The following is a 26,978-nucleotide window of genomic DNA, read 5'->3' as shown; positions in this document are numbered from 1 at the left end:
GTCAGGCAATATATAAACTATCAATACATGTTTATCAAAAGCTATTATATTGCTTTAAGACTGTATTGAATCATCCTGTATCCTGATTGGCTAAGCTCTGTAGCCAATGTACTTAAGGGGAAGCCTGAATCATGGCTTGAAAACACTACACCATTTTATCTGCTTATTTGCTGTTACTCTCTACTTGTTCTCTCTGTATGATCACTGTTTGATCATTGCTCTGGTGACTCAGCAGACTAATTAACATCCACTTACATCTGCTGCCTGCAATTACTGCAAGTTCAAATCTCACCAGGCTCAAGGTTGACTCAGCCTTCCATCCTTTCTAAGGTAGGTAAAATGAGGACCCAGATTATGGGGGCAATAAACTAACTTTGTATAAATATACAAAAGTATGAAGGCTATTGCTTAACGCATTGTAAGCCGCCCTGAGTCTCCGGAGAAGGGCGGCATATAAATCAAATTAAAAAAAAAAAATTGCTACTTCATCACAGCTTCCCCACAATCACATGATCATAATTCTAGTGCTTAGCAATCAGATCACAATTATGAAAGTAGCAGTGTCCCAAAGTCACATGATCAACATTTGCAACCTTCAGTGTCAATTTCTGACAAGCAAAGTCAAAGGGGAAGTTGGCAGGAGATTCACAAATGGTGATCATATGACTACAGGACACTGACTGTCTGGGATTTGCCTAATGATGGAAACTGGAACCGCAACAATTGCTGTAGTAAGTTGGGGTCACCCTGGTGTCAGGGTAATTAATGAAGTTGCACTATAGATTTTTCACAGCCAATTGATGCCCATAAACATGTTATGCTGGCTCCTGAGTGTCAGTCCTGTATAGCGGTCATTGCATTTTATTTTGTGGATAATTCCTATTTTGTCTTATTTTGATATTGGATCTTTGGGTTTGTTTAGGATGCTTTGTGGGGACTTCGTTGGTTCATATTCCAGATGGTTGGAACAACGTGAGTTTCCAAGTTGGGTTTTTTTTCTGGGTTGCAATATTTGTGTTGTTGTGGTAAGGGTGACTTGTACTTTTGCTGAACTTGCACTAATATCCATTGTGTTGAAACATGTTGTGTTGTAATTTATGTCTGCTCTTTGTAATGCCAGTGTGTTGCAGGCTAATCTGAATAGGGTTTTTTTTTAAAGCAGTTCCTTTTGGGTGCTGCTGAATTTCTGCCCTTGTAAATTGTGGAGATTGTTTGTGTCGGTGGCTTTGAGTGGACTTGGATATGAAGCTTTTTCTACTGAAGAGACTTTCTCATTGAATTTCTAGAAAATTTGTTGTTTGTCACCAAGCATGTTACTCTTTCTGCTCCTTTTTGCCAATAAAATGTGTTTATTTTCAGCATACCTATGGCATTTGCCTCTGCCATATCTACATGGAAGCTGAATTCCTCAGGTCTTCTGTCCTTATTTTAAGGATTGCAAGTTAATGCATTTGGTAGCTGCAGATCCTTTGTATTTTTGATTCCCCTTTTTGCATTTGCTTGTATTAAGACCTTCATGAGCCTCTGAATACAGTTTCTGCAGTCAGTGCTGTCACAATCTTTCAGAAACAGTAGAAAATACTTACAGAATCAAACAACTTCCACTTTCAAAACTATTTTATTTTATTTTCATGTAAAGAAGCCTCTTAGTATATGTGGCCTTTCCCTTTTCTCGGGGCAGACAAAGTGGCTTCTTTCCTGTATCCTGATTTTGCTGAAAAAATTTCAAGATGATAATTTTTACGGTTGCATTTCCTTCCTTTTAATATTCAGACAAGATGCTTGAAAAACTGGAGTTGTAATTTATTGGCGGTAGACTTCTGTTTCCTCTTTCTTCATCATGAGCAAGATTTCTCATAACTGGGTAGATAAAGCAGAAGTAATGGTGTTTCAATTTGCATTCAGATATGTGCTATGCAAATGACATGGAAAAATGCTTTGCTGAAGAAATCTTCCATGATAGTCAAACCAACAGGTAGAAGTTAAAGGAGAATGTGAGTGTGCAATGAAGGGCAGCATGCTACAGCAGCACCTGACTGTGGGACTGTTCCTCCTTTCTGATCTCTTCCTAAAAGGTAAGATATTTATATTTGTTTACACTAAGGGATCGTAAGAGGAAGAGAGCGTTGGATCCAGGTGTCTCAAAAAATTCCTAGAATTTGAAGCATCAAAACTATAAAAGGGAGGAGTCTTATGAGTTAATAGTGGTAAGATGCAGGGCCGGATTTTCCTATAGGCTAACTAGGCTTCAGCCTAGGGCCTCATGATCAAGAGGGGCCTACATTCAAATTGTTAGCAAAATTAAAATTACAAGTGAGTGTTCTCTAGTCTAAAGAATAACAAAGTAACAGAATAAGAGAGTTGGAAGAGACCTTGGAGGCTTTCTATTTCAACCCCCTGCTCAACTGCTTTTAGCAGTTGTCCAATTGCTAAAAAACTTCCAGTGTTGGAGCATTCACAACTTCTGGAGGCAAGTTGTTCCATTGATTAATTGTTCTCACTGTCAGGAAATTTATCCTTAGTTCTGGGTTGGTTCTCTCCTTGATTACTTTCCATCCATTACTTCTTGTTCTTCCTTCAGGTGCTTTGGAGAATGAGTTAACCCCTTCTTCTTTGTGGCAGTCCCTTAGATATTGGAACACTGCTGTCATGTCTTTCTTTTCATTAAACTAGACATACTCAATTCTTGAAATGGTTCTTCCTATGTTGTGACTTCCAGCCTCTTATTCATCTTTGTTGCTCTTCTCTGCACTCTTTCTAGAGTCTCAACATCTTTTTTATATCATGGCAACCAAAACTAGATACAATATTCCAAGTGCGGACTTACCAAGGCATTATAAAATGGCATTAACCGTTCATGTGATCTTGAATCTATCCTTCTGTTAATGCAACCTAGATCTGCCTTGGCTTTTTTGGCAGCTGAAGCACCCAGCTGGCTCATATTTAAATGATTGTCTATTGGGACTCTCTCCTAATCCCTCTCACAGTTACTATTATTGAGTTAATTGAAGATTCCAATTAACTATTTATTTATTTTTTTGCACTGGTTCCACAGCTTGCATTTATTTATTGTACAGAGTGGTGTAAAATTCCACCCCAAAATATTTCATTTCTGTAGAACAATGGGATAAATTTCTTTCCTTCCTTACTGTACTAGCAGCAACATCAGTAAACAGTCATTAAGTGTGGAGATATAATGGGCAGACGTTAGAAGAACTTCACTTCAGGAGAAACATTTTGTTCTATTTCTTATTGGCAGCTATTTCCAAGGAGTAATATAGTTTAGATTAAACCAGATCAAAAGCAGCTGTAGCTCATTTTTTTTAAAGGAAAAAGCATAAGAAATTGCAAGATCAGGGTGACTGAAATGAAGAATTTGAATAGCTGGTGTTGTTTTTTGGTAATTGGTCTGGAATTTTAAGGCATAATTTTATGTAACAGTGTCTGTTCCATCTTGTGAGAAGGTGAACAGTGTAGGGAGAAGCAATTTTACTTGGAAAATGACATTCAGAGCTTTCCCTTCTAACAGTTCTCTGATAATCTTGTTAATGAAAACTAAATTATAGGCTTCTACTATATTGTTCTAGATAAGCACCACGATTCAAATGTTTTCAAAGTGCTATTTGGGAACATTTTGAAGATAGTTTGTCATGTGGGTTACTGGCTTAGTTGAGACATTAGTTCTTATTTTCTCTGACACTTTCATGAGGGAACTTCACTTCCTGGATACTATATGTGGTGATCCTTTTTCCCCTCAAATTCTGCTTTTGGAATCTTTTCTTTTGTTTTTTTAAATAGACTTTATTCAACCTTTTTTTAATTTTAAAAGCACATTTCCATTATTACAGCTTTCAACTATCGGTAACGATTCAAATTTCATAATTCCAATTTATGGCCTATTATTTTATACACCTATATACACCTATTTATTTATTTTATACACCTATTATTTTGTACACCTTTAAATATATAATATCTTTTACTATATTCTATTTTTGTTCTTCATTAACATCAATTTAATATAGTCATCATATGAAAGGCAGTGACATACCAATGGAAGAAAAAGTAATTAACAAAATCATGGAATGTGCAGAAATGGACAGACTCACAAAGGAATTACAAAATAGAGAAGAACACAATTACTACTTAGTATGGGAAAAGTGGTACACCTGGTTGGAAGACAGAAAAGGGAAAAATTAGGAAGTAAGTGGAGTGACCCAATATAGCAATAAGAATATAAAATTTACGAATATAGGTTAACAATGAACCACCAAAATAGACATAAGAAATATGTCTTAGTAATAAGGAGTCAAAAGCAAAAACAAGAACATACAGTACAGTTACGATAAACTTGATATATATTTGAATTCTTGTTTATATGTTTACATGTTTTGTCGTGATTTGTTTTGTTTAATTTGTATTTACAAATATTTTTTTAAAAAATAATAATAATATAGTCATCATATTTGTAGTATGTATACATATGTATTTACATATTCCTTTTATCCTTTAACAAGTTTTATCATATTTATAAATCTATATAATTTTCAATTTCAATTTAACGTACTTTCTATATCATCTTTATGCATCAATTTTACATCTCGTCTCAAGCCATGGATACCACATATTCCAACTTTTGTAATACTCTGATTCCTCTCTATCTTTAAGCTCCATGGTTAATTTATCCATTTCTGCTCAATCGAGGACTTTTTTTTTTATTATCATTGCGTTTGATGGCATGTTTTCTTGTTTCCAATTCTGGGCAAATGTGATTCTTGCTGCTGTTGTAATATGAAGTATAATATATTGAGCCCTTTTACTTACATTTCCTTTTGCTTTTGGAGTCTTTTCATCTTCTAGCCCTGCAATTCGGTCAATCCCACTTCTGTTCCATTTTCTTTGTTCCATATTCTTTGTGGGCTTTTAACAGTTTTGTTTTGTGATTGCAGTTGTTCTGGATGGCCGAGTCATCAATGTGACCGCAACATTGAAAGGGTTTCTGGATTGTGGATATTGGGATGGGGCTTGGCAGGGTGGCTAGATAGGTGAATGCAACCTTATCTTTTCTTTCCAGATGAAGTTCCTTATCTTGCTTGTCTCCAAATTATTGGTTCCACTAGGTTTTGAATTGCTGAGAATTGCTGCACCGCATCTGTTCCAACTGCAAAACATCTCCAGTATACTTGAAAAGCAACTCAGGTGTTCCCCAGTTTGTCTTCCCCCTACACAGGCTCAGATATGGCTAGCGTGACTTTGATTTGCTCTTTGAGCAGTGCCAGTTCTTCAGGATCCAGCTCTAGTTTGCCAAGAGTTGAGCTCTGAGAAGGGGCAGCTGGTTGGCTGACACTCTTCTCCATCAAATTGGACAGAATTTACTTCCTTTTTGCCAGCATTTTCAAGAAAACAATTCCAGCTACTGTCCATTCTGTGTAGTATTTCATCTCGGCAAACTGGCATAGCATCTTACAGAACCTTTCCATGAATTTGGCCAAGTGACACCGAGTTAGGAAGCAAAGTACAAGATAGTCCTCAACCTATGACCACAATTGAGCCCAACATTTCTGTTGCTAAGTGAAACATTTATTAAGTGAATTTTGCCCTATTTTAATTATCTTTCTTGCTACAATTATTAAATGAATCACTGCAGTTGTTAAGTTAGTAACACAATTGTTAAATGAATCTGGCTTCCCCCAGAGGTGGGCTGCTGTCGGTTCGCACCAGTTTGGGCGAACAAGTAGTGAAGATTCTGAGCAGTTCAGCAAACTGGCAAATCTAATCACTGGCTGGCCCCGCCCCCACTCATTTTTCAGGCTGTTTGCCAGGCTGTTTTTGGGCCAAAAACGACCCCAAAAATGGCCTGAAAATAGCCCCAAAATGGGCAGGGCCAGAAAGTGGTGGGATTAGCCCCAACTGGCTGAATCCTACTTCTGCCTTTGAGGCGAGTGGCCAGGAGGCAGGGCTGGGTGTGATGAGTGACATTACTCACCCAGTCACATGACCAACTGGCCACGCCTACCCAGCCAGAGAACCGGTTGTTAAGTTATTTAAGTCCCACCACTGGCTTCCCCCATTGACTTTGCCTGTAAGAAGGTGGCAAAAGGAGATCACATGATCATGGGATACTGCAACCATCACAAATATGAGTCAGTTGTCAGAAATATGAGTCAATGAGCTGCAATGGTTATATATGTGAAAAACGGTCACAAGTCACTATTTTCAGTAGTATGGTAACTTTGAACGGTCATTGATGGACTGTAGTAAGCCAAAGACTTCCTGTATGTGGATGGTAGAGAAAGGATCTCCTTCCCCCACCCTCCCAAAGGAAGAATGACTTTGCCTGAATAAAAATTTCTTTTCCATTAGAAGTGTAGAAAGGGGGGGTGGGAAAAGTCCAGGGTTCTGAGGTTGAAAAGAACTAAAGATATTCAAAGTCTGGAATGGTCAGTGATAGTTTGTTGATGGTATCACGCACTTGTTGGCTACATGTAACTGTTATGTATTGAATATATATAGTTGTGTTAAGCAGTGGTGGGTTGCCCCCGGATTGCACCAGTTCTATAGAACTGGTAGTAAAACCGGCGGGAGGCTCCACCCACCAACCCTGATGTCATCAAAATGCTTCTGCGCTTGTGTGGAAGAGTGCGTACGTGCGCGAGCAAAGCAAGCGCGCACAAGCGGCCCCACTGCAAACCGGTAGAAAAGGTAAGTAGAACCCACCCCTGGTATTAAGCCCTGCTAAAGTGAAACTAATCTTTAGATGAGTGTTAACTCCAACTGTTTTGGAGGGAAACTTGATACATTCATATCTGAACGGACTTTTTCAAGTACTATGATTGGTTAAGGCCCTATGGGCCTAGAATATAAATTACAGGCATTTGCCTGCTGTTCCTCAGTTCCAGTTTTGAGTCAATAAATGTTGTTGTACTTATGGTCTGCTCCTTGCCTACTGAAGCCCACTACACAATGTGTACCATAGGAAGACATGGTAAAATTACAGTGTAGGATACTTTATATTTGCTCTGGTTATATCTAGCAGAAGGTGATTTTGAAGGTTTTTCCCTCAAACATTCACCTGTTCTCAAAACATACGTATAACCATCCCTTCTTTTCACCCTTCCTCTTGAGGCAAAGGAAGAATGATTCTCAGAAAACTACATCACAGATTAGGATCATGGCCATGACAGATTAGCTTCCATCGCTAATCAAGAGACCATGGAAGCTTTTTACTGATGTGACTTCCCCAAAAGGCAAAAACAAATGGGAAACATTATGTTTAATCGCTGCTTTATTATTAACTGATAAAGTACATGGGATTGAAGCCCTTGTGTGTTTAAAGAACGTGATTTTGGATATTCATAGCTGCACTTGCTTTACAATAACTACATTATTGTACGGGCGATTCCGGATCTACGTACTTTCTGTCGGGCCCTCAAAACTTTTTTATTTCATCAAGCCAGGCTGGCCTAACTTTCCAATGATGTAATTTTAATTTTAATTTTAAATGGGGGATTTTAACTGTTGGGCCAAATTGTTTAATACATTTTAAATTGTTTTTAAATTTTGTATTCTATGTTTTTTACCTATGGCTGTTCACTTCCCTGAGTCCTTCGGGAGAAGGGCAGTATATAAATTTAAATATTAAATTAAATTAAATTAAATTAAGGAACAAAAATAGTGGAAGCGTAGGGCTTATCCACCCATGTTCCGAAACTTCAGCCAAAGGATGCCTCCCTAACTGTTCTTGAAGGATACATCTGCATGACGTAGCCTTCCCTTTATTCCCAGTCCACAGCTAGAGCTAACTAATTTTGCCTTTTTCTGATCCAGTGAGATAGTAATGTTTTCATCTCCTCTCAATGCTAGTCCCGCTATACGCACAACTTGTGTCACATGCATGTAGGCCTCTTTCAGCTACTGCAAACTTCCTCCCTTCTCTCTGTAGCTTCTGACTTTTCCCATGACTAGACCAGGACCTCTGTAAACTGAGCTGCTTGCTTGTCAAATCCATGTAGTAATAGTCCTGACTCTGTAAATTACAGAGTGCTTAAGGCTACTACAGTGTCCATCAGAGTGTGTTGCATGTTGGGGCATTCGTTTCTACTCTGAATTGACAATTTGACAATCTGATTTACAGAGGGCCTGGTCAACTACTCAGAGTGGTCCAGATCTACCTTCCAATGGTAGAGAAACTGGTCCTTGCGAACCAAAGGGTGCTACAGCAACCTCCCTTTTAGTTCATCTGTTTCAGAACAGGAGATTACATTAAAATGGCTAAAATGCTTATATTTAATGATTCAGAGAGATGGATAATCCTGCCCCTCTAAAGTCAATCAGAATGGGACAATTTGCCGACACTGGGTCGGCTCACCACCACCAGTCATCCCAGTGGTGAAATGTAAAATTTGTTACTACCGGTTCTGTGGGCGTGGCTTGGGAGGGGTAATATGACTGAGTGGGCGTGGCCAACTTTTTTTTTTTAACTTTTAAAACCATTTTTTCTACAACCTCTTTGGCTGAGGTTGTAAAAAAATGCTTTTAAAGCCTCTGATGATCCCAGCTGACTTGCCTGATCAGCAGAGGCTTTCTTTCCTTTTAAAAACATTTTTTCTATAACCTCTTCAGCTGAAGAGATGGTAGAAAAAATGCTTTTAAAAGCCTCTGATGATCCCAGCTGAGCCGCGTGATCATCAGAAGCTTTTTTTTTACTTTTAAAAGCATTTTTTCAGCCAAAGAGGTTGTAGAAAAAATGCTTTTAAAAATTAAAAAAAATGATTTAAAAAAAAAAAAAAAAGCTTCGACTGAGCCAGTCGAAGCAAGCCAGTGGTGGAGACCCGGCAACTGTAGCTGGTTACGGCAACCCAGCAGTAACGAGTTCTCCTAGACCCAAAGTCAAAATGCAGTTCCTCCCCCAGGCCCAACTTACTTTAGTATATATATATTTATTACTTTATTTTTATTAAAATTCACAAAGAACATAAAAACTAACCCAAACTAAAAAAAAAAAAAGGGGGGGGGAGGGGAGAAAGAAAAAAGAAAAAAATTGCAGAGGACAGAGAACAATAAACAGAAAGAAAAAATTTTCAATATCTTCTGAAGCAAATATAAGCACAATTACAATATTAACTCTGACTCTATGAGTTACCAAAAAAGAGCTCATTTTTTTTCTGTTACCCAGTTTTTTCTAATAATTAAAAACACAAATCACGAATGCACTTGTTTCTTCATGAAAAAAGTGTATAAGAGGTTTCAATCAAATATATATAAAATGTCCCTTCACGTTGCTAGACCCAGCCTACTTTTGGAAAGTGACTGCTGGAACTTTTGTCCCACTGAAAGAGAAATGCATCAATCCCTGTACCTTAAAAGTCCTCTCCCCACCTCCTTTAATAGTAAATCAGTCATTGGCCTGGTCATACATCCAACTGTATACAGCAGGCAGAATGATGCTGGCATCCTTGTGCTATGAGGGGTCCCTGGTGCTCTCTGAGCTTGGTTTTCTTGCAGATGTTTTGTCACCCAAACTAGGTAACATCATTAGTGCTGATCATTAGTAACATCATCAATGCTAGCTCTGATTATGTTGCCTAGTTTGGGTGATGAAACAGCTGCAAAAAACCCAACCAAGTTCAGAAAGCACCAATGACCCCTCATGTCTACTAATATTCTCCTTTATTGGTTCTTGTGTTGCCTCATGGCCTGGTGGGAAGAATGCTAAAACTACTCTCAGATTGTACTCACAGCCCCAAAAACCCATTGGGATAACATGCAAATTACTGCTTACAATGGGAATTTCCTTCTATAAAAAAAGAATGGACATTTATCTGTTCCTTGATACTCTAGCCTGAATTAAACTTCAAAGATGGTTATAATCTATATAGGTAGTCCTCAATTTACAACAACTTGAGCCCAAAATTTATGTTGTTAAGTGAGAAATCTGTTAAGTGAGTTTTGACCCATTTTCTTGCCACATTTGTTAAGTGAATCACTGCAGTTGTTAAATTAGTAACACGGTTGTTAAGTGAATCTGGTTTCCACATTGACTTTGCTTGTAAGAAGGTCGCAAAAAGGGACCACAGGATTCTGGGACACTGCTACTATCATAAATGTGAGTCAGTTGTTAAGCATCCGAATATAAGTCAGATGACTGTGGGGATGCTGTAATGGTCATAAGTGTGACAAATAGTCATAGGTCACTTTTTTCAGTGCCATTGCAACTTTAAATGGTCACTAAATGAACTGCTGTAAGTCGAGGACAGGGACGGGTTTCAAAACCCGTCACTACTGGTTTGCTTGTGGGTGCGCGCGACACTTCTGTGCATACGCAGAAGTGTCCAGGCATGTGGGCGGAGCCTGCTGCCGCTGCTACCGATTCACCCGATCTGGGGCGAACCAGTAGCAACCCACCACTGGTTGAGGACTACTTGTACTAAAATATCCTTTTAATATACTATTATATCCTGTAATAAATTCTACAAACTGGCTTTGTTTCCTTTTTTCAGTTACCCAGTCTCAATATCAGGGATTTCTTTTGACTCAACCCATCAAAATGTCAAGATGAAGACACCTAATTTCCCCAGACCTAAATGAAGCAGCCCTGCATGTTTATATTAAAATTAGCCTATGAAATAGCTGTCAAAACTGCTTTGCCGCTGATTTTAGCAGAACGCCATCCAATTTGGCAGCTCAGCATGGCCGTCAGATTTTAAAGAAATAATAGAAAAGAGCTCCAGGGATTAGTCTGCCTCACTCTGACTGATGGGGGGGGGGGGGTGTCTCCTTTGCAAAAAATACAATCGGCAGTTATATTGCTTATTTCCCATTAAGTCCTATGTTCTGTGAGATGTTTAGCCTTGGGTTGATATGCTTAAATGCCCTCCTAGCTTTTCTGATAAAACCACAAGGAAAAGTTCTGAACATCTTTTTGTAATTAAACCGAGCTTGATTTTTTTTTTTAATTTGATTTATATGCCGCCCTTCTCCGGAGACTCAGGGCGGCTTACAATGCGTTAAGCAATAGATTTGACATCCAAGCCAAACTCAGTCGCTAATTTTAATTATGGTTTCCTCGAAACAAGCGAAGGTCAAGATCAAAGCATAGTTCATGAATCTGGCTTAATTTAACAAATTACAGTAAATATTAATTATAGTGAATTTGATTTCAGACTACGGTGAATTATAAACTAGAATGAAAATACTGTATCCTTCTCCTTTTTACAGCTATATTGAAGGACCTGAGGAGGAACACAGTTAGGCTGATGTTAGTTTCATTTGAATTGTACACAGAGAAAAAGAGAGAGAATATTACATTTCTATATTTATTTTGCTAATTAATATGATCTCCATATACCAAACAAACACCTTTTGATTTTTAGTCTTCCAATATACTTATCAGTTGATTTATTAATAGAGAATGAATCTGCATGCCATCTCTTCATCAGAGCAAGTCAAGACTCCACATAGTAAAACTAATGTTTCTATATGGGACAGAAATATTTAAAAATTTTCTCTTCTTTGAGTTTTTTGTTTGCTTGTTTGTTTTGTTCCTTTTATGGCAAAACCACTTTTTCCATCTGCACAGAGGATAATGGCTTGAATGGCTGCCTGAGATTGGATGTTCCTCTTTTTCAGGTTTGACGTCTATCGTTGTAGGCCCTTCGATGTTGAACGCTTCGCTTGGCAAGACGCTGAGTGTAAAATGTCACTATAAAAGAGGTTATCGTAACTACGTTAAGTACTGGTGCAAAGGCTCTGATTGGGATTCCTGTACATACGTCGTTAAGACTAAGGGGACTGAGGAAGAAAATAGAGTTGGCAGAACTGTTATCAAGGACAATCACATGGAACTTGAATTCACAGTGAGAATGGAGAACATCACAAAGGAAGATGCTGGCATTTATTGGTGTGCCATAGAAAAAGATTACGCGTCTGATTTAAATTGGAAAGTAAATATTACAGTAACCATAGGTGAGTCTTTTTATCAAGCACTGTAGGAAGATGAAATCTTGTTAGAGATTATGGGAAAGTGGGGGAGGAAGCCCCAAATACATTGAATATTCATCTCAAGAAAGGCAACCCAGTCCAGATGCTGAGAGACAGTGGTGAAAGCCTCTTAAGGAGACTTGCATTAACTAACTCACTATAACTCTTTCAGGTACATCTCCTGAATTAGCTTTAGGGATTTTTTTTCCCATGACCTTTTTTTCCTTTTTTTTCACCAGTGAATTTCACAGAGCAAGTGAAATGTTGGTCCTTCCTTCCTTCCTTCCTTCCTTCCTTCCTTCCTTCCTTCCTTCCTTCCTCCCTCCCTCCCTCCCTCCCTCCCTCCCTCCCTCCCTTCCTTCCTTCCTTCCTTCCTTCCTGGAACTGGGGTGAGATTGACACAAATTCTTCTGGTTTCTCCTTCTAGCCCCACTAGAAATGTTCATTTTCTGAGCAAGCAACATCCTCCTCAAAAGCCCTGAAGCTTTTTGCTTATGCACCAAATTTCAAGATGTCAGTATAACAGGCAATTCCTGAACGGGGGTTCATATGAAAGGATCTTCAGTGGAAAGAACATACCTTCAAAGACCCACGTGTGGGAAAGAAGGCAATAGGGATTTGTTCCCAGCACAGATGGGATGTGGATAAAGCAGCAGGAGACTCTACCCATTGGGGGCTGTGATCACTGCCATCCAGACAGAACATCCTGCCTGCCCTTTTTACCAAAGCTTGAAATTCAGAAATGCTTTCTTAAAATGAAACTTCCAGCTGGTTTCAGCATGGAAGATGAGCAGTTTAAATCTGCCATGCAGAATTGTCCTTGGTTGAGAAAGGAGAAATACTTGATCACACACTTGGTATTAGTCAAAGAAAACTGTATGGAAAGAGAAGAACCAAACACTTTTTTTCAATGGCATGCTGTGCCAGGTAGTGGATTAGGAGTAATATAGACCAAATCTCTTGTATCCAGCAGCATTTCTGCAGAAAAAAAAGCTTTTGCCCCTCTGATATCTGATTGATGAGAATGTTGATTTCCATCATGGAGCTTGCTGGCAGCAGGAACAGAAGGAGAGAATTGATTGTTGCTAGGAAAATATAAAGCATCAGTAGTAAACTGGAGTCCTTCAGGGGTAGCATGTACTCTGCCTCGGCCCTTATATTAGAACTCCAGTTCTGTTCTGATCTCTTCGATTACTAGATAGAGGATGTATTGTAGGTAGAGGATGTATTGTATTATAAAGTTTGCATAAGTGAAAAAGTAAAAGCCACATGCTTAGGCTTCTCTATTACATAATTCCTTCTATTTCCAACATCCAAGCTACACCTTTCTTTTAGTTAAATATATCTTCCACTTTGCAGAGAGTTATACTAAGGAAGACAGCAGGAGTAATTTAGAGCAATTGAGATTCTGGGGCTACGTTCTATCACTATTCTATTTGTTTGCTTACTTGTTTATTAATGCAATAGGCATGTTGAAAGATTCCAAAACATTTTATGTGGCTTGCACGGGTAGAATCTGTGGGTAGACATGTACATCCTCCACACCAAAATTTATGGGTGCAGGCAGTGGTGGGATTCAGCCAGTGTTAAATTGCTGGCTGGCCCCTCCCCTCACCCCAGCCCCTTCCAGGAGTCCCCCGCAGCCCGTTTTTGCTCCCAGGAGGCTGCAGGGAGGCCTACTAGGCCTAAAACAGGGGGTTGCACCCAGGGGGTGCAGGTGGCCAAGTGCTGCCTGTCACATCTCCTGGCCATGCCCACCATGGCCACGCCCATCCAGCCGGTTATTAGAGCAGAGAACCAGTTGTTAAATTATTTGAATCCCACCACTGGATGCAGGGGTGATCTTTTCCAATGCATTCAGCTTTACATACTGTCTCCAGTTCAACCTCTGTGCCATTGATATTGATGCACAAATCAGTTGAGACTGTTGCTTTCCATTGAATCAAGTCCTGGCTCTGCTACCTGCTAGGGATGCTACCTTGCAGATAACCACATATGAGACCTATTCATGATTTGGTTCTAGGAATCAGTTGGGTGGGCTGCCATTGTATCAAGCCTTCCTGCTACATAATGGATTCCAGCCCAAGCTGCTTTGGTGCTGTGGCTGAATTGGCAATAGAATTCCCTGGGCTTATGGTGTTGAAGGGCATCAATCTTCCTTCCCTGGGCACAGGAGCAGAGGCAGCTCAGGAGTACATGGCTGTCATCCTAACAGTTTATGTAAACTGGTTTTTCTCAAAGTCTGATCTCAGCACCCTGGGGTTCCCTCGGGACCCTCTCAGGGCTGTGCAAATTGAAATAATTTGTCAGACAATGTTGAAAAATTAAATTCCCATCAAACACTTGTGAGAAGTGGTAATGGCAGCAAATGTATCCATTTTAATTTAAATTCTGTAAATATTGATAAACACAACCCATACGAACAAACAAAAACCTGTTTTGCTGCCCTCCATAATTTTTGGAGTAGAAAGGAGTCCTAAAAGTTTAAGAGCCACATTGAAATTTGAAGGAAGAAGCAAAGCATTTTAACAAGGGAAGGAAATTGGTTCAGTTCCCTGTCGGCCAATATTCTTGGTATAACAGTATATTAAAAAAAATATGCCTTTCCACGAGAACATAAACTACAGACCTCTTAGCACGCTGGTATTTATATTTGCTGTTTATATTTGCAGGTTTATTTAATCTCCTTCCTGGGGTTATTTCCAAATTGGGGGGACTGCTACCTGCTGCCAAAGTACACAGACTACTTAGATCAGAGGGGAAAAGAATGATTGCAAACAAATGTTATAAATTCCATCATTCCATACCTGTATTTCCAGAAGCCAGGCAGAAGTGAGCAAGTCTGTTGAACATTTCATTGTCAAATTGTTCCCTCCCACCTCCCCGTAGGCATCAATAGGTCCTCCTGATGTATCAGTTTCGACATGTCATCAATCTTTAAATTTATCTTCTGTGTTGACATAATACTTGTAGCCAATTTGAATGGAAAACAACCTCACAGGGGAAAGTTACTACTTATTTCTGAAGTTTGGAATGTTTTTCCAACAGTGAGAGGTCCATCATTGTCGGTATACATTGTTGATATAATTTTAAGATCATGCAAGCATAGGTTAGAAAATTATGCATTTCTACTTTCTTAATTTCCTTTTTTAGAGCTGCCACCTACCAGTATGACAACAACGGGATCTATTTCCACCACCTCAACCTTCCCTACTGAAACTACACAGAGCAGTCCAAATAAGTAAGTTTAGATATACGAAGAGCAAGTGACAGGAGTTGTCAGAATTTAAGGATATAAGGCAGGAGGTCTTAAACTTTTTACCACCACATCTCCCTAGAGCAGGGGTGTCAAACTTGATTTCATTGAGGGCCACATCAGGGTTGTGTTTGACCTCGGGGGGACAAAGGCTGTGGCCAGGGTGCATGGCAGCTCGACATCACTCATGTCGGGGGGGCCTATGGTGGCCTGAGCACTGTGCCAGTGAAAATGGGCTCCTGAGCTCTGTTTTCGACTATGACAGCTTCCTGCAACCCTCTGCCAGCAAAAACAGAGCTTGGGAGAGCTGCCAATGGCCTTCGTGAGCTCCGTTTTCGCTTGCAGAAGTACTGCGGGCTGGTCCTTTGCTGTTTCCAGGGCGGCTCCGTGGGCCAGATCTAAGAACCCCACAGCCTGGATCTGTCCCCCGGGCCTTGAGTTTGACATCACTGCCCTAGAGTGTAATCTTAAAGTACACGCCTTCCCTAAAAATCCAAACACCCAAAACAAACACAAATGAACAGTGAAAAAACATATAATGGAATCTAGGGAAATATGTATTTACTATAACAATGTAGAACTAAATGGTACTTTACACCTTCCCTGGACTCTGTCTATATCTTCTCAAAAACGGGAGGGAAATTGGGAAAGTCTAATCTAAAGGCATATTTACTTACTTACTTACCATTCCAGATGCCCATACAGATGGCAATGGAATTTTTAGATTGCTTTAAAAAGTGCATGCGGACTGATACACTTTCCAAAAAGCTTGCAAAATATTTAGCCCTGACAGCAGGTGGCTCTCATCTCCCATTGAAAATAATTCCTCTTCTGTTGACCCTCCCACATTTCTATTCCAAGAAAGCAGTGATCAATCACTTTGCTTCTGGTGGCCAAATCACCCATACATCCTTTTGTATGTATATAAAATGCAGATATGTAGAAAAAGTAGGCTCCTTGGTGCCCTCCGAGGTTAACTGTTTTCTTGCAGATGTTTCATTACCTAAAGCCCATCAGTGCTGATGAAGTTATCTAGTTTGGGTAATGAAACATCTGCAAGAAAACAACCAACTTCAGAGAGCACCAAGGACCCTTCATTTTAACTCTGAGCTACAAAGGTTCACCTCTATCTGTAAAATAATGTATTTAAACAAAGTACAATTAAAGTTAAATATTTAATGCATATTAATTTATATGCACAAAGGTACATACACAAAGTTAATACACATAAATGCAAGTACAACAACTCCCTTCAAAATTAAAGAACCCTTCCTAGCTGGCTGTTTTAGAGTCAGTTTGATCTTGTGGTTAAGGCACCAGGCTAAAAAGTGGGGGACCATGAGTTCTAATCCCACCTTAGCCATGAAAGCCAGCTGGGTGACTGGGGGCAGTCACTCTCTCTCAGACTACCTCACAGGTTTGTTGTTGTGGGGAAAATAGGGGGAAGAAAAAATGTGTTGGGTACATTTGCCAGCTTCTGTTATTTATAAAAGTAATAAAGGTGGGATGTAATTATTATTATTATTATTTATTTGATTTGTATGCCGCCCTATCTCCATAGGATTCAGGGCGGCTCACAACAATTAAAATCAAACCAGATAAAACATGTTAAAATACATATTAAACACATGTTAAACATATTAAAATAATCCAAACCCCATCAGTCCAGGCTGGGCAATTTGAACAGCCATGTTTTTAATTCGCAGTGGAAGGTGCGAAGGTCAGGGGTTAACCGGAGCCCCAGGGGGAGTTGATTCCAAATAATAAATAATAAATAATAAATAAATAAATAAATAAATAAATAAATAAATTTCCACTCTAAATACTTCTAGATGTCTACTTTTTTCAAAACTGCTAAGATAGCTCTGGAGTTAAGGATTTTGGCTCATAAGAGGCTGGTGATTTCAAACCCAGAAAGAACATATAATATAAACACATACACTAATTTCATTCCTTCAGCTGGCTAGCTAGTTTTTCATAGCTAGCTGAGGGCTTTTTTAAAAAAAGGATGTGAAAGTTTCTCTTTTCTCTGGAGACTGAGGGAATGGTGTAACCTTCCACTGTTAACTAGAGAAAGATAGCTAGCTACTGAAAGGGGAAAAAAATAGTAATTAAAAAAAAATCTCTGGGGTTTCATACTGGCAACCTCTTACACGAGGCAAAAAGCTTTTAGCTACTGCACGGTTTTAGCAAAGGTGAAAAAGCTTTTAGATAGCAAACTATTGCTCAAGTATTTCAGCCTCTGTGAGTTTCTAGCGTTAGTGGACTCAAAATAGAGAACTCAAAGCAGCCTAAGAGAAACAGATTATTTTTAAACTGTGGCAGGAAAAGAGAGTTCAGTTTTGCAACGGGAGGGAGGTTAATAAAGTGTGTGGTATCTGCCCTCAGAAAATGGTTGCTGTCCTGTTCTAACATATAAGGCATGACTTCTGTTTGTGGTTTCCAACATGTTTGAGATTTGTGATCTGTGACTAAATCCAGCCTGTGCAAAAAATGATGAGGTAGCACCAAGTAGTACATATGGATTTTTTCAAACTGAACTTCTATTCCAACATTTGTGGATAAGTTCCCCCCCCCACACACACACACTTATTTTAAATTGGCCCTCTATATGGAGGACATCTGCAAGGCAAGAAAAACTGGCTGTGTAAGGATTAGAAATAAAGCATATATGGATTTTTCACAGCAAGGGATTAACTCTTAGTATATCAGCGGAAGTAGGGACAAAATGAACATTTCTCTAGAATTAAGAGACTTCATCTATAGAAAGTCTCTGTATAATCCTTCTATGGAGGATTGCTCCAAAGTAGAAGTTCCCAGTGCCATCCAGTCTGAATGAATCTAGTTTATTCATTTAAATAACACCCAGAGCTATATGGCAAACAACCAGAAGGGAATATAGTCCAGCAATCTCACTGATTTTCTGATATCTGTCCCACCAGAGACGTTGATCTCATCATCCTGCTACCCGTGCTTCTTGGGTTACTGGTACTAATTTTAGGTGGAGCGACACTGTTGATGTGGAAGCTAAAGAAGAAAAAAGGTGAGAAATTTGCAAAAAGCATTTGCATCTTGATTGTTTCCTTCCTTAAATCAGGAGTGAACCATGTTTGGTGGCTGGGAAGACATATTTTTTAAAAATGACATTATTAAGAATTTTACATAAAGATTTATCTTTAAAAAAAGAAAGGAAAGAAAGAAAAAAGTGTAAGAAAAAAGAAAGAAAAGACACCTAAGCTACCCTGTTTCCCCCAAAATAAGACATCTCCTGATAATAAACCCAATCGGGCTTTTGAGCACATGGCAATAAGGCCAAGTGCTTATTTCAGGGTTCCAAAAAATATAAGACAGCGTCTTATTTTCGGGGAAACACGGTACTAAATACGATGACTTTCAACCTTCTCTTCAATATATAATTATAATTTTATAATCCCTTCTTCTTAGAAGTTATACAAATCTCTCATTTAATCCACATCTTTGAATCCATAAACTATCATATCATTTTTGTTTGCTTTCAGCAAAAAGTCTCTATAAGGTTTCCAGATTTTCAGAAAAGTTTTTGTTGTTTTTTTTTCTCTGACCAAATAGATCAACTTTGCCATCTCAGCAAATTCTAACATTTTCGCTATTCATCCCTCCACTATGGGAAATGTCACTGTTCTTTCATCATTGAACTTAACAATACTTTTGCTGCAGTTACCATATACAAAATCAATCTGCCATGAATCTTTTCTAATTTCTTGTCCATAAGTCCCAATAAAAGAGTTCTGGTTTCTTCATAATATTTATCTTTAAAATCCTTTGCATCTTTTATGAATTTGAATGAATGAAGGAATTGTTTTTCTGATCCCTGTTTCTAATTACAGAAAACCAGGAATCTGAGTAACAGCTGCCTAACTCCATAATTTGGAAAAAAATGTAATTTTCCTGAGAGAAAAATCTAATTTTTAAAAAGTTGGTTAGATCATAAAAATTAACTGGGCCAAAGGAAGGAAATGATAACCATACGACTAACATTTTTTTTTTCAAAGCTGCTGCTTTGAATGTTGCAACAATGCCCTAATGCTATTTTATTGTTGTTTTTTCAGCTACCAAAAACTCTAAGGTAAGCAATTTCCATCTACGGTAAGCAATTTCCAAAAATTTACAGGCATACATCGAAGCGCATTAACTTTAATAAGAGGACAGGAGTTGACCTGGAACATATTTATGGAGGATCACATTTTAAAGTCATGGCCCAACTCATAAAATTGATATAAGACATTCCATCTTATCCAATGTACATAGCTGGATCAATGACGCTGGCAGAAACCATGTCTGAACCATTTTGTCAAATAATAAGGTTGGAAAGGTCTGAGGTGTCAGCTAATCCAGCATTTCCCAAATGAATGCGTTCAGATTTTCTGGAACTCAAGCCCCCAGAATTTTCAGTAGCATAGCTATGTTAGAAGATAAGTGTGGGTATTTTTGGCTAAATACACCTGGAAGGCTTGGGAAGAATAATTTCAATTTAGAAGATGGAAGAGATTAGATATCTAGGAATTTAAATTCTTTTAATGAAGGAAATCACTAGGCCTTTGGGTCACATTCCATGATGACAAAGTCTTTCTGAAACAGAATTTACAGAATCACAAACCTGAGCATCAGGGCACAATTACAAAATAAGAAAAGATAAGTTCATGAATTTATCATGAAGTTTATCAGTAAATCTTGGATTCACTTCTGAGTCATAAAAGGCTATTTACAGTCTTGGGTCTCAATTTCTACATTTTCCTTGCATTTTTCAGTACTTAAAGATCAGTCAACAGGTAAAACTGTTTGACTACCAGACTTAAAAAAAAATCATTGAAGAGAGAAACAATTTACAAGGCTGACAGTTCAAAATAAAGAGATGTCCATTATTTAAGAGTCATACAACTTAACAGCATTCTAAAGAAAACTCCTTCCTTTCATGGTGGCCTATGTTTCTGTGTATTATGTTTTGGTTCTTTTTCAATTCTACATGGGTATCCTGAGTTCTTATTTCTCCATATCCTATGTGGAAATAAGATGCTATTTCATCCACCAAACTCAACACTTCAACACATTCAGCCACTGATTTCCAACAGTGAATCAGACTTCAGTGCAGTTGGTCTTAGAAGCTTTTCTATGATTAGGCTTATCAAAGAAACAGACATCCCCACCACTGGAGTTTGAATTCCTTCGGAGGATGCTTCTGATTGGCCCCTTGCACCTCCTGTCTTCAAGGCTATCACCAAAATCAATAGTTTCCATAATCTCAATGCCTATGGAAGTAATGCCATTTAATTCTATGGAAGAAACACATTTTTATTCAAGGATTGTACCCTGACCCACCAAAAGAGAATACATTACAGGACAAACAGAATTAATATAAATGCAGGGAAAAACAATGCCAAATGAAACAGTGTTTATTATGATATGATTGTGATATCATCCTGTTATATAGCCAGGGAAGGTAATGTCAGCCTAATGATGTTCCAACTGGTACTGTGAAGGTAAGAGAAGTACCAGGCAAACCAAATTAAGTAGCAACATGTTTTCCTTTAATTTAGGTTTCTCCTTCATCTGATCAAGCCACAGATGGCACAGAAGTGGCATATACAACTGTGATACCAACTCGGTCTTTTGCTCCTAAGTCTCAGGTGCTTTTGTTATTCAACTTTGTTAATGCTTTTAATACATTTGCAAAAATGTATGTATGTATGTATGTATGTATGTATGTATGTATGTATGTATATATATATATATATATATATATATATATATATATATATTTATATTTATATTTATATATTATATAAATATATATATATTTGTTTTCTTTCCTTTTCATAGGCTTTATGTGTATTTCTCTTTAGCCAGGTTCTTCCTACGTAAACCAAGATTTTTATGCAGCCCTAGTTCAGTGAAATCATAATCCACTAGTTTCTAGGCTTTTTTTCTGGCAGCCAGCAAACTGGCTGTTCAATGGGCAGCAGAATGTTTGCTGGCTGCCAGAAAAAAAGCCTAGAAACTAGTGGATTATGATTTCACTGAACTAGGGCTGCATAAAAATCTTGGTTTACGTAGGAAGAACCTGGCTAAAGAGAAATACACACACACACACACACACACACACACACACACATATATATATGCAAGTCTTGGTGTATTCGGGTCTTCTCCCGTGTAAGATTGAGAGCACTTTGGCAACGTTTCGGCAGAATCTCATCTGCCATCATCAGGCTTGTGCAAGGGGTCTTCTGCAACAACTGCCGTTACTATTTCAAATCTGGTGCTGGTAGTCTGCTTTGCTGGGATGGCCCCACCTCTTCGTTCTGATTGGTTGGGAGTCCCAGTCTGTGTCTATTGGCTTGACTTCGGGTGTATGGTCGGTTTTTCTCCACCAGGTGGCAGGGCTTCATCTTTGTGGCTGGCTGGAATGTGATTTGACTGGAGGTGTTGGGGTGTGTGTGTCTGGCTTCTGGAGTGTAGATTTTTCTGTCTGTGGGTGCTGGGACCCCCAAGAACCAAGACACAGAACAGGACAACGACATCGCCCTCCTCCCTTACATCAAAGACACCACAGATAAAATCAGCAAAATTCTCCACAAATACAATATCAAAACAGCCTTCTGCACTGACCAAAAAATAGCCAACATCTTAAGAAACCCCAAAGACAAGATCCAGCTGGAAAACCAAGGAGTCTATGAAATACCATGCAAAATCTGCCCAGACACATACATTGGACAAACCAATAGGAGAATAAATGCACGCATTGCAGAACACAAGAATGCAGTCAGAAAAGAAGAAAAAACTTCCTCTCTTTTCCAGCACCTTAAAGCTACAGGACATGAAATTGATTTTGAAGGAACCAAATTAATCTCCAAAACTGAAACCTCAACAAGAGAATAGTTATGGAAGCAATTGAAATAGAAAAACGCCCCCATAACATGAATAAACGTGACGATACCTCCCGCCTACCAGACATCTGGAAACTAGCCCTTGTCAACAAATGAGTCCCAGCACCCACAGACAGAAGAATCTACACCCCAGAAGCCAGACACACACACACACACACACACACACACACACACACACACACACACACACGAGACCTCCAGCCAAATCACATTCCAGCCAGCCACAAAGATGAAGCCCTGCCACCTGGTGGAGAAAAACCAACCATACACCCGAAGCCAAGCCAATAGACACAGACTGGGACTCCCAACCAATCAGAACGAAGAGGTGGGGCCATCCCAGCAAAGCAGACTACCAGCACCAGATTTGAAATAGTAACGGCAGTTGCTGCAGAAGACCCCTTGCACAAGCCTGATGAACACACCCCCGACAGTTAAAAGGAAGAAACAGCTGTGATCACACATTGGTCCTAGAAGCACGAAGCCATAAACACCAGCCTGAAGATGATGAATGAGACTTCGTCGAAACGTCGCCAAGACACTTGCAATTTTACGCTTCCAATTTTCATATATATGAAATTAGCTGTATTTTTTTTTCCAAATAAACAAAACTATTGGTGAATTCATCCTAGGAAAAGAAGCCTGGGAAACTTTCACCCAACCATTTGCAACCAATTCCAACTCCTAGTCTGATGATGGGCCTCTCAAAAGTCATATCTGTATATGGAATGCAAAATTAGTCTTAATTGTTCCAGGTCTACAAAATGTTTACAGAGTTTAAAGGACATAGGAAACATCAAAAGACAACCTTCCTTTGACCAAATATAAAAGTAGATAAAATATTACAGGCCATTAATTCTGAAATTCTGGATTTTCTTAAAGTTATATCCATGTGACTCTCAAATCATAGTGTTGTCCTACTATTGGAATTTCCCAGGGTTGTGCTAAAGGCTTTATAAAATAGAATATTCCCATCATTTTATTTGTTTTTCTTTCCTCTTTCTTTGGTCATAGCAAGAAATTGCTATCAGTTGAAAGATGTTTTCCATGCCTTGCCTTCTGTGGAAGTTCCAAAAAGCTCCCCTGGGGGGAGCTTAAAAGTGAATCTCTGCACCACAATTGGCTGGCATATCTAGATTTTCTAGGGTGCTAATAATAGGTAAAGGTTCCCTGTTCAGTCATATCCAACTCTATGGGAAGGTTCTCATCTCTGTTTCTTGGCTGAGGGAGCCAGCATTGTCCAAAGACATTTTCAGTGGTCATGTGACCAGCATGACTATATGCCAATGGTATATGGAATGCTGTTACCTTCCACTGAAGTGGTACCTACTTATCTACTCGCATTTGCATGCTTTCAAATTATTAGGAGGACAGGAGCTGATGTGCAAATTATGTAAATTGAATGCAGTTTCATCAGAGTTTGGCAGTTCTGACCATTCCATGCTTTCCTGTTCATCATCTGAATCTCCAACATAGAGCCTCTGGGCACCATTTTGCCTTCAAATACCTAATTTGGTTCTTTATTTGGACTTGAGCTCACCTACTCAGAAAAAAAAAGCAAAGTTACACTGAGGCTGGCATGAGAGCACTTCAACAGATTATTTCCTGGTAGATGGGCCTTTCTGAATGGCAATATCAAGATCAATTACGGCAGCTACTTTGGAGACTGCCCATAACATCTTTCCAAATTTCCACATTTACTTGAAAGACCTTGAAGCCAGGAGATACTGTGAGGAAGATGTCTTGCCAGTGGGGAAATAGATAGTTCCAAGGCTCCATAGACCTCAGCATTTCAATAACAGGGAACTGTCTTACTGTGGTTTGAAGTTCACTATTCTCGAGACAAAAATAAATGGACTTGAACATTGCCAATGACATAGAGATTAAAACTGTGGAAAGGCCTTGCAGGGAGGCATTCTCAGAGAAAAAGGTCCCACTGTTGCTAGGATTTGATCTCAAGTAACTTGAGATCAAGTTACTGAATACGTACAAAAATATAATGGTAGGGTAATGGAGTGGGGGTGCTTAGAGTTATGACTTCTAAATGTACAATTGGAAGAAGACACGCTATTCTGGAAGAACCACCCTCACTATCTAACACAGTGAAAATATTAAAATCTTACAGAACATGTGTTTATGACTGGCTTTACGGAACCTATTAATCTGAAATGTAGTTGCATAATTGATGACATTATGTGTTGTATGAATCTAGGCAGTATGGTTGATATGTAAATCCTAGCTGCTTGACCTCAACCTGGTCAACCATAGTTAAGGAAAAAGCCTATCGGCAAACCACAAATATGATTTTTCTGACCCCTTTTCAAATATTTTTGATCACTCTAGTAACACGTGCTATATGTTAACCTTCTAGGTTTCTGAAAACACAGAAAAGGTTGATTATGCGTCCTTCAGATTTTCTACCTTAAATGACCAACCTATCTACGCTAATGCGTGAAAAGAAGACGATCAAGCCACTTCTGAGAAGTTCTCATTATAGGAACTGGAAAAAGAAAGATTCAGAACCTTCTCTGTCGTCCTGTTCCAGCTGCTCCAATAGAAGAGTGCAACCCTTCGGCATCCCTTACATTACTGCAGAGATGCAATAAAATAAAGGCCATCCTTTTGACCTAAGTGGAATGGCATTCCAGAGCCATCTTCAGTGACTTTTGTGTTAAGCCAGAGTATCTAAAAACTGTCCTTCTGGGCTACAACGTCCACAATTCCACAGCCAAGCCACCCATGGGTTTGTGTGATATGTTTTGTTGTTCAACCCTTTGAAAATCCTCTGGTTTTGCTCCTCCCTTAGGACAATCTTGCCAATAGCCTCAGGATTCATTCAAGCACACAGACTATTTAAATCCAGCAGAGTACCTAAGCGATTCTGCAGGTAAAGATTAGTATCTGAGTAACCTGGCAGGTAAACATCCTTGTTTAGGGTTTTTTTTCCCCCCATCAGTTGTATCAGAAGGAAATAAAAGCTATAGATTTCTTCTATTGGTTCTGCTGTGAGGCCACTAGTATTTGCTTCTTGTTTTTATTTCAGCGAATTGTTGAGTTCCTTTCAACCAACCAAGAGGATATGTGATATAATGTAAAATGTCTGCACCAAAAGCAGAAAGCTAGTGGGTCTTTTGGCCCAGGAGGCTTCAAGGTCCCTTCCTGCCTCTCCCTGTGGGGAGGAATCCCCAAAGGAAATTCCCAGCCCTTTCCCAAAGAGAAAGGGACTGGCTCTTGGGAATAGACACCGGAAAACTTCCCCAAGATGAGAAGACAAGAGTGGCTGAGTTATCGTAAAGAGGAGAGCGAATGAAATGCCCATGAGGAGAAATAACCCCAAACCCTTAAAGAGATAGAGCCTGGAACCAGGATGAGAAGGCTGATCATGTGAGGGCGTGAGATCCTGCAGCTCTCAAGGCTCCAAGTAACACCCCCAACGAAAGAAGACTCCGAGGCCTGAAGTTCCTCAAAGCTCCATTTTATTAGAGATGTCATATTGGCACATCTGGGAAAACCCGAATCTGAAGTCTCCCGGATTTTCCCCACCCATAGAAAAGTCCAAGACCCTGCCCAGAACCCACATGTCCATCACATGGCCCAATCAATGCACCGACCCAACTGGAAATGCCTCCCAGTCACACCCCTCCAGGTGTAGGGTAAGATGTCCTTGACTCTCAGAGAAAGGAATGTTATTATGACTATATATCTCCCCTACTCCGTACAATCCCCCGTCCCATTTTTTCACACCACTAAATGTGGCAGGTCTGAAGATCCAATGCAAAGATGGCTTCCAGGCCTGACAACAGCTTTCTGAAGAAGAGTTAGAATCTGACTTTTCCAGAAGGCCTTTAGCGTTTATTTATTTTATTTATTTTATTTTTTAAATTTATATACCGCCCTTCTCCCGAAGGACTCAGGGCGGTGAACAGCCAAAGGTAAAAGCAGCTTAGAGTAGTCTTTGTCAACCTCAGCTACTTTAAGATGTTTGGATTTCAACTCCCAGGATTCCCCAGCTAGCCATTATTGTTTATACTGTTCTTTGTAGCACTTAAAAGATTAATATGGCAGGAAAAAAGGCTTTTAATGCTATACAGGTAATCCTCAATTTACAACAGTTCATTTAGTGACCATTCAAAGTTACAACGGCACTAAAAAGTGACTTATGACCGTTTTTCACAGTTACAACCTTTGCAGCATCCCCATGATTCATGGGATCAAAATTCAGATGCTTGGCACTGAAGGTTGCTATGTCCCAAGGTCATGTGATCACTTTTTGCAACCTCTGGCAAGCAAAGTCAATGGGGAAATCAGATTCATTTAACAACCAGGTTACTAATTTATCAATTGCAATGATTCACTTAACAACTGTGGCAAGAAAGTTTGTAAAATTAATAAATGCTTCACTTAAGAATAGAAATTTTAGGCTCAGTTGTGGTCGTAAATTAAGGACTACCTGTATTTCCTAAACATCAAGCAACAGCATTATTTTTCAGAAATATTGAGGAAATACTTATACACATAGGGCAGGAGTTTTCCTCCAGAAAAGTTTAGAATCTCAGCCTGAGTCACCAATAGACCTAATAATTTGGCCCAGATACATGCTCTCACCAAGGTTAATGTTAGTATCAAAACTTATACTCTTGTGCTTAGGCAAAAAAAGTCAAAAGTACAGATATAGACTGGGTGAAACCAGGTTTAATAGCAGCAACTGTGAGAGGGAACTTGGAGTCTTAGTGGACAACCAATTAAATATGAGCCAACAGTGTGCGGCAGCAGCCAAAAAAGCCAATGCAATCCTAAATTGCATTAACAGAGGGATGCAATCA

The 26,978-nt window shown here is 39.2% G+C and overlaps 2 protein-coding genes across 3 annotated transcripts in view; one reads left to right on the top strand and one right to left on the bottom strand.

Moving 5' to 3' along the window:
- RAB37 (RAB37, member RAS oncogene family) overlaps positions 1-26,978 on the bottom strand; it is a 103,170-nt gene that overhangs the window by 63,912 nt on the left and 12,280 nt on the right. The window lies entirely within an intron of this gene.
- CD300LF (CD300 molecule like family member f) lies at positions 1,897-25,149 on the top strand. The gene is made up of 6 exons (XM_087885057.1): positions 1,897-2,075; positions 11,629-11,964; positions 15,133-15,220; positions 18,178-18,313; positions 20,809-20,898; positions 24,527-25,149. The coding sequence occupies exons 1-6, from the start codon at positions 2,006-2,008 to the stop codon at positions 24,608-24,610; spliced, it is 804 nt and encodes a 267-aa protein (XP_087741183.1). The 5' UTR covers positions 1,897-2,005; the 3' UTR covers positions 24,611-25,149.

This window comes from Pantherophis guttatus, chromosome 2, assembly GCF_059756535.1.
Source record: "Pantherophis guttatus breed Tessera chromosome 2, ASM5975653v1, whole genome shotgun sequence".
NCBI classification, from domain to species: Eukaryota; Metazoa; Chordata; class Lepidosauria; order Squamata; family Colubridae; genus Pantherophis; species Pantherophis guttatus.
This window is presented reverse-complemented; position numbering and strand designations above follow the sequence as displayed.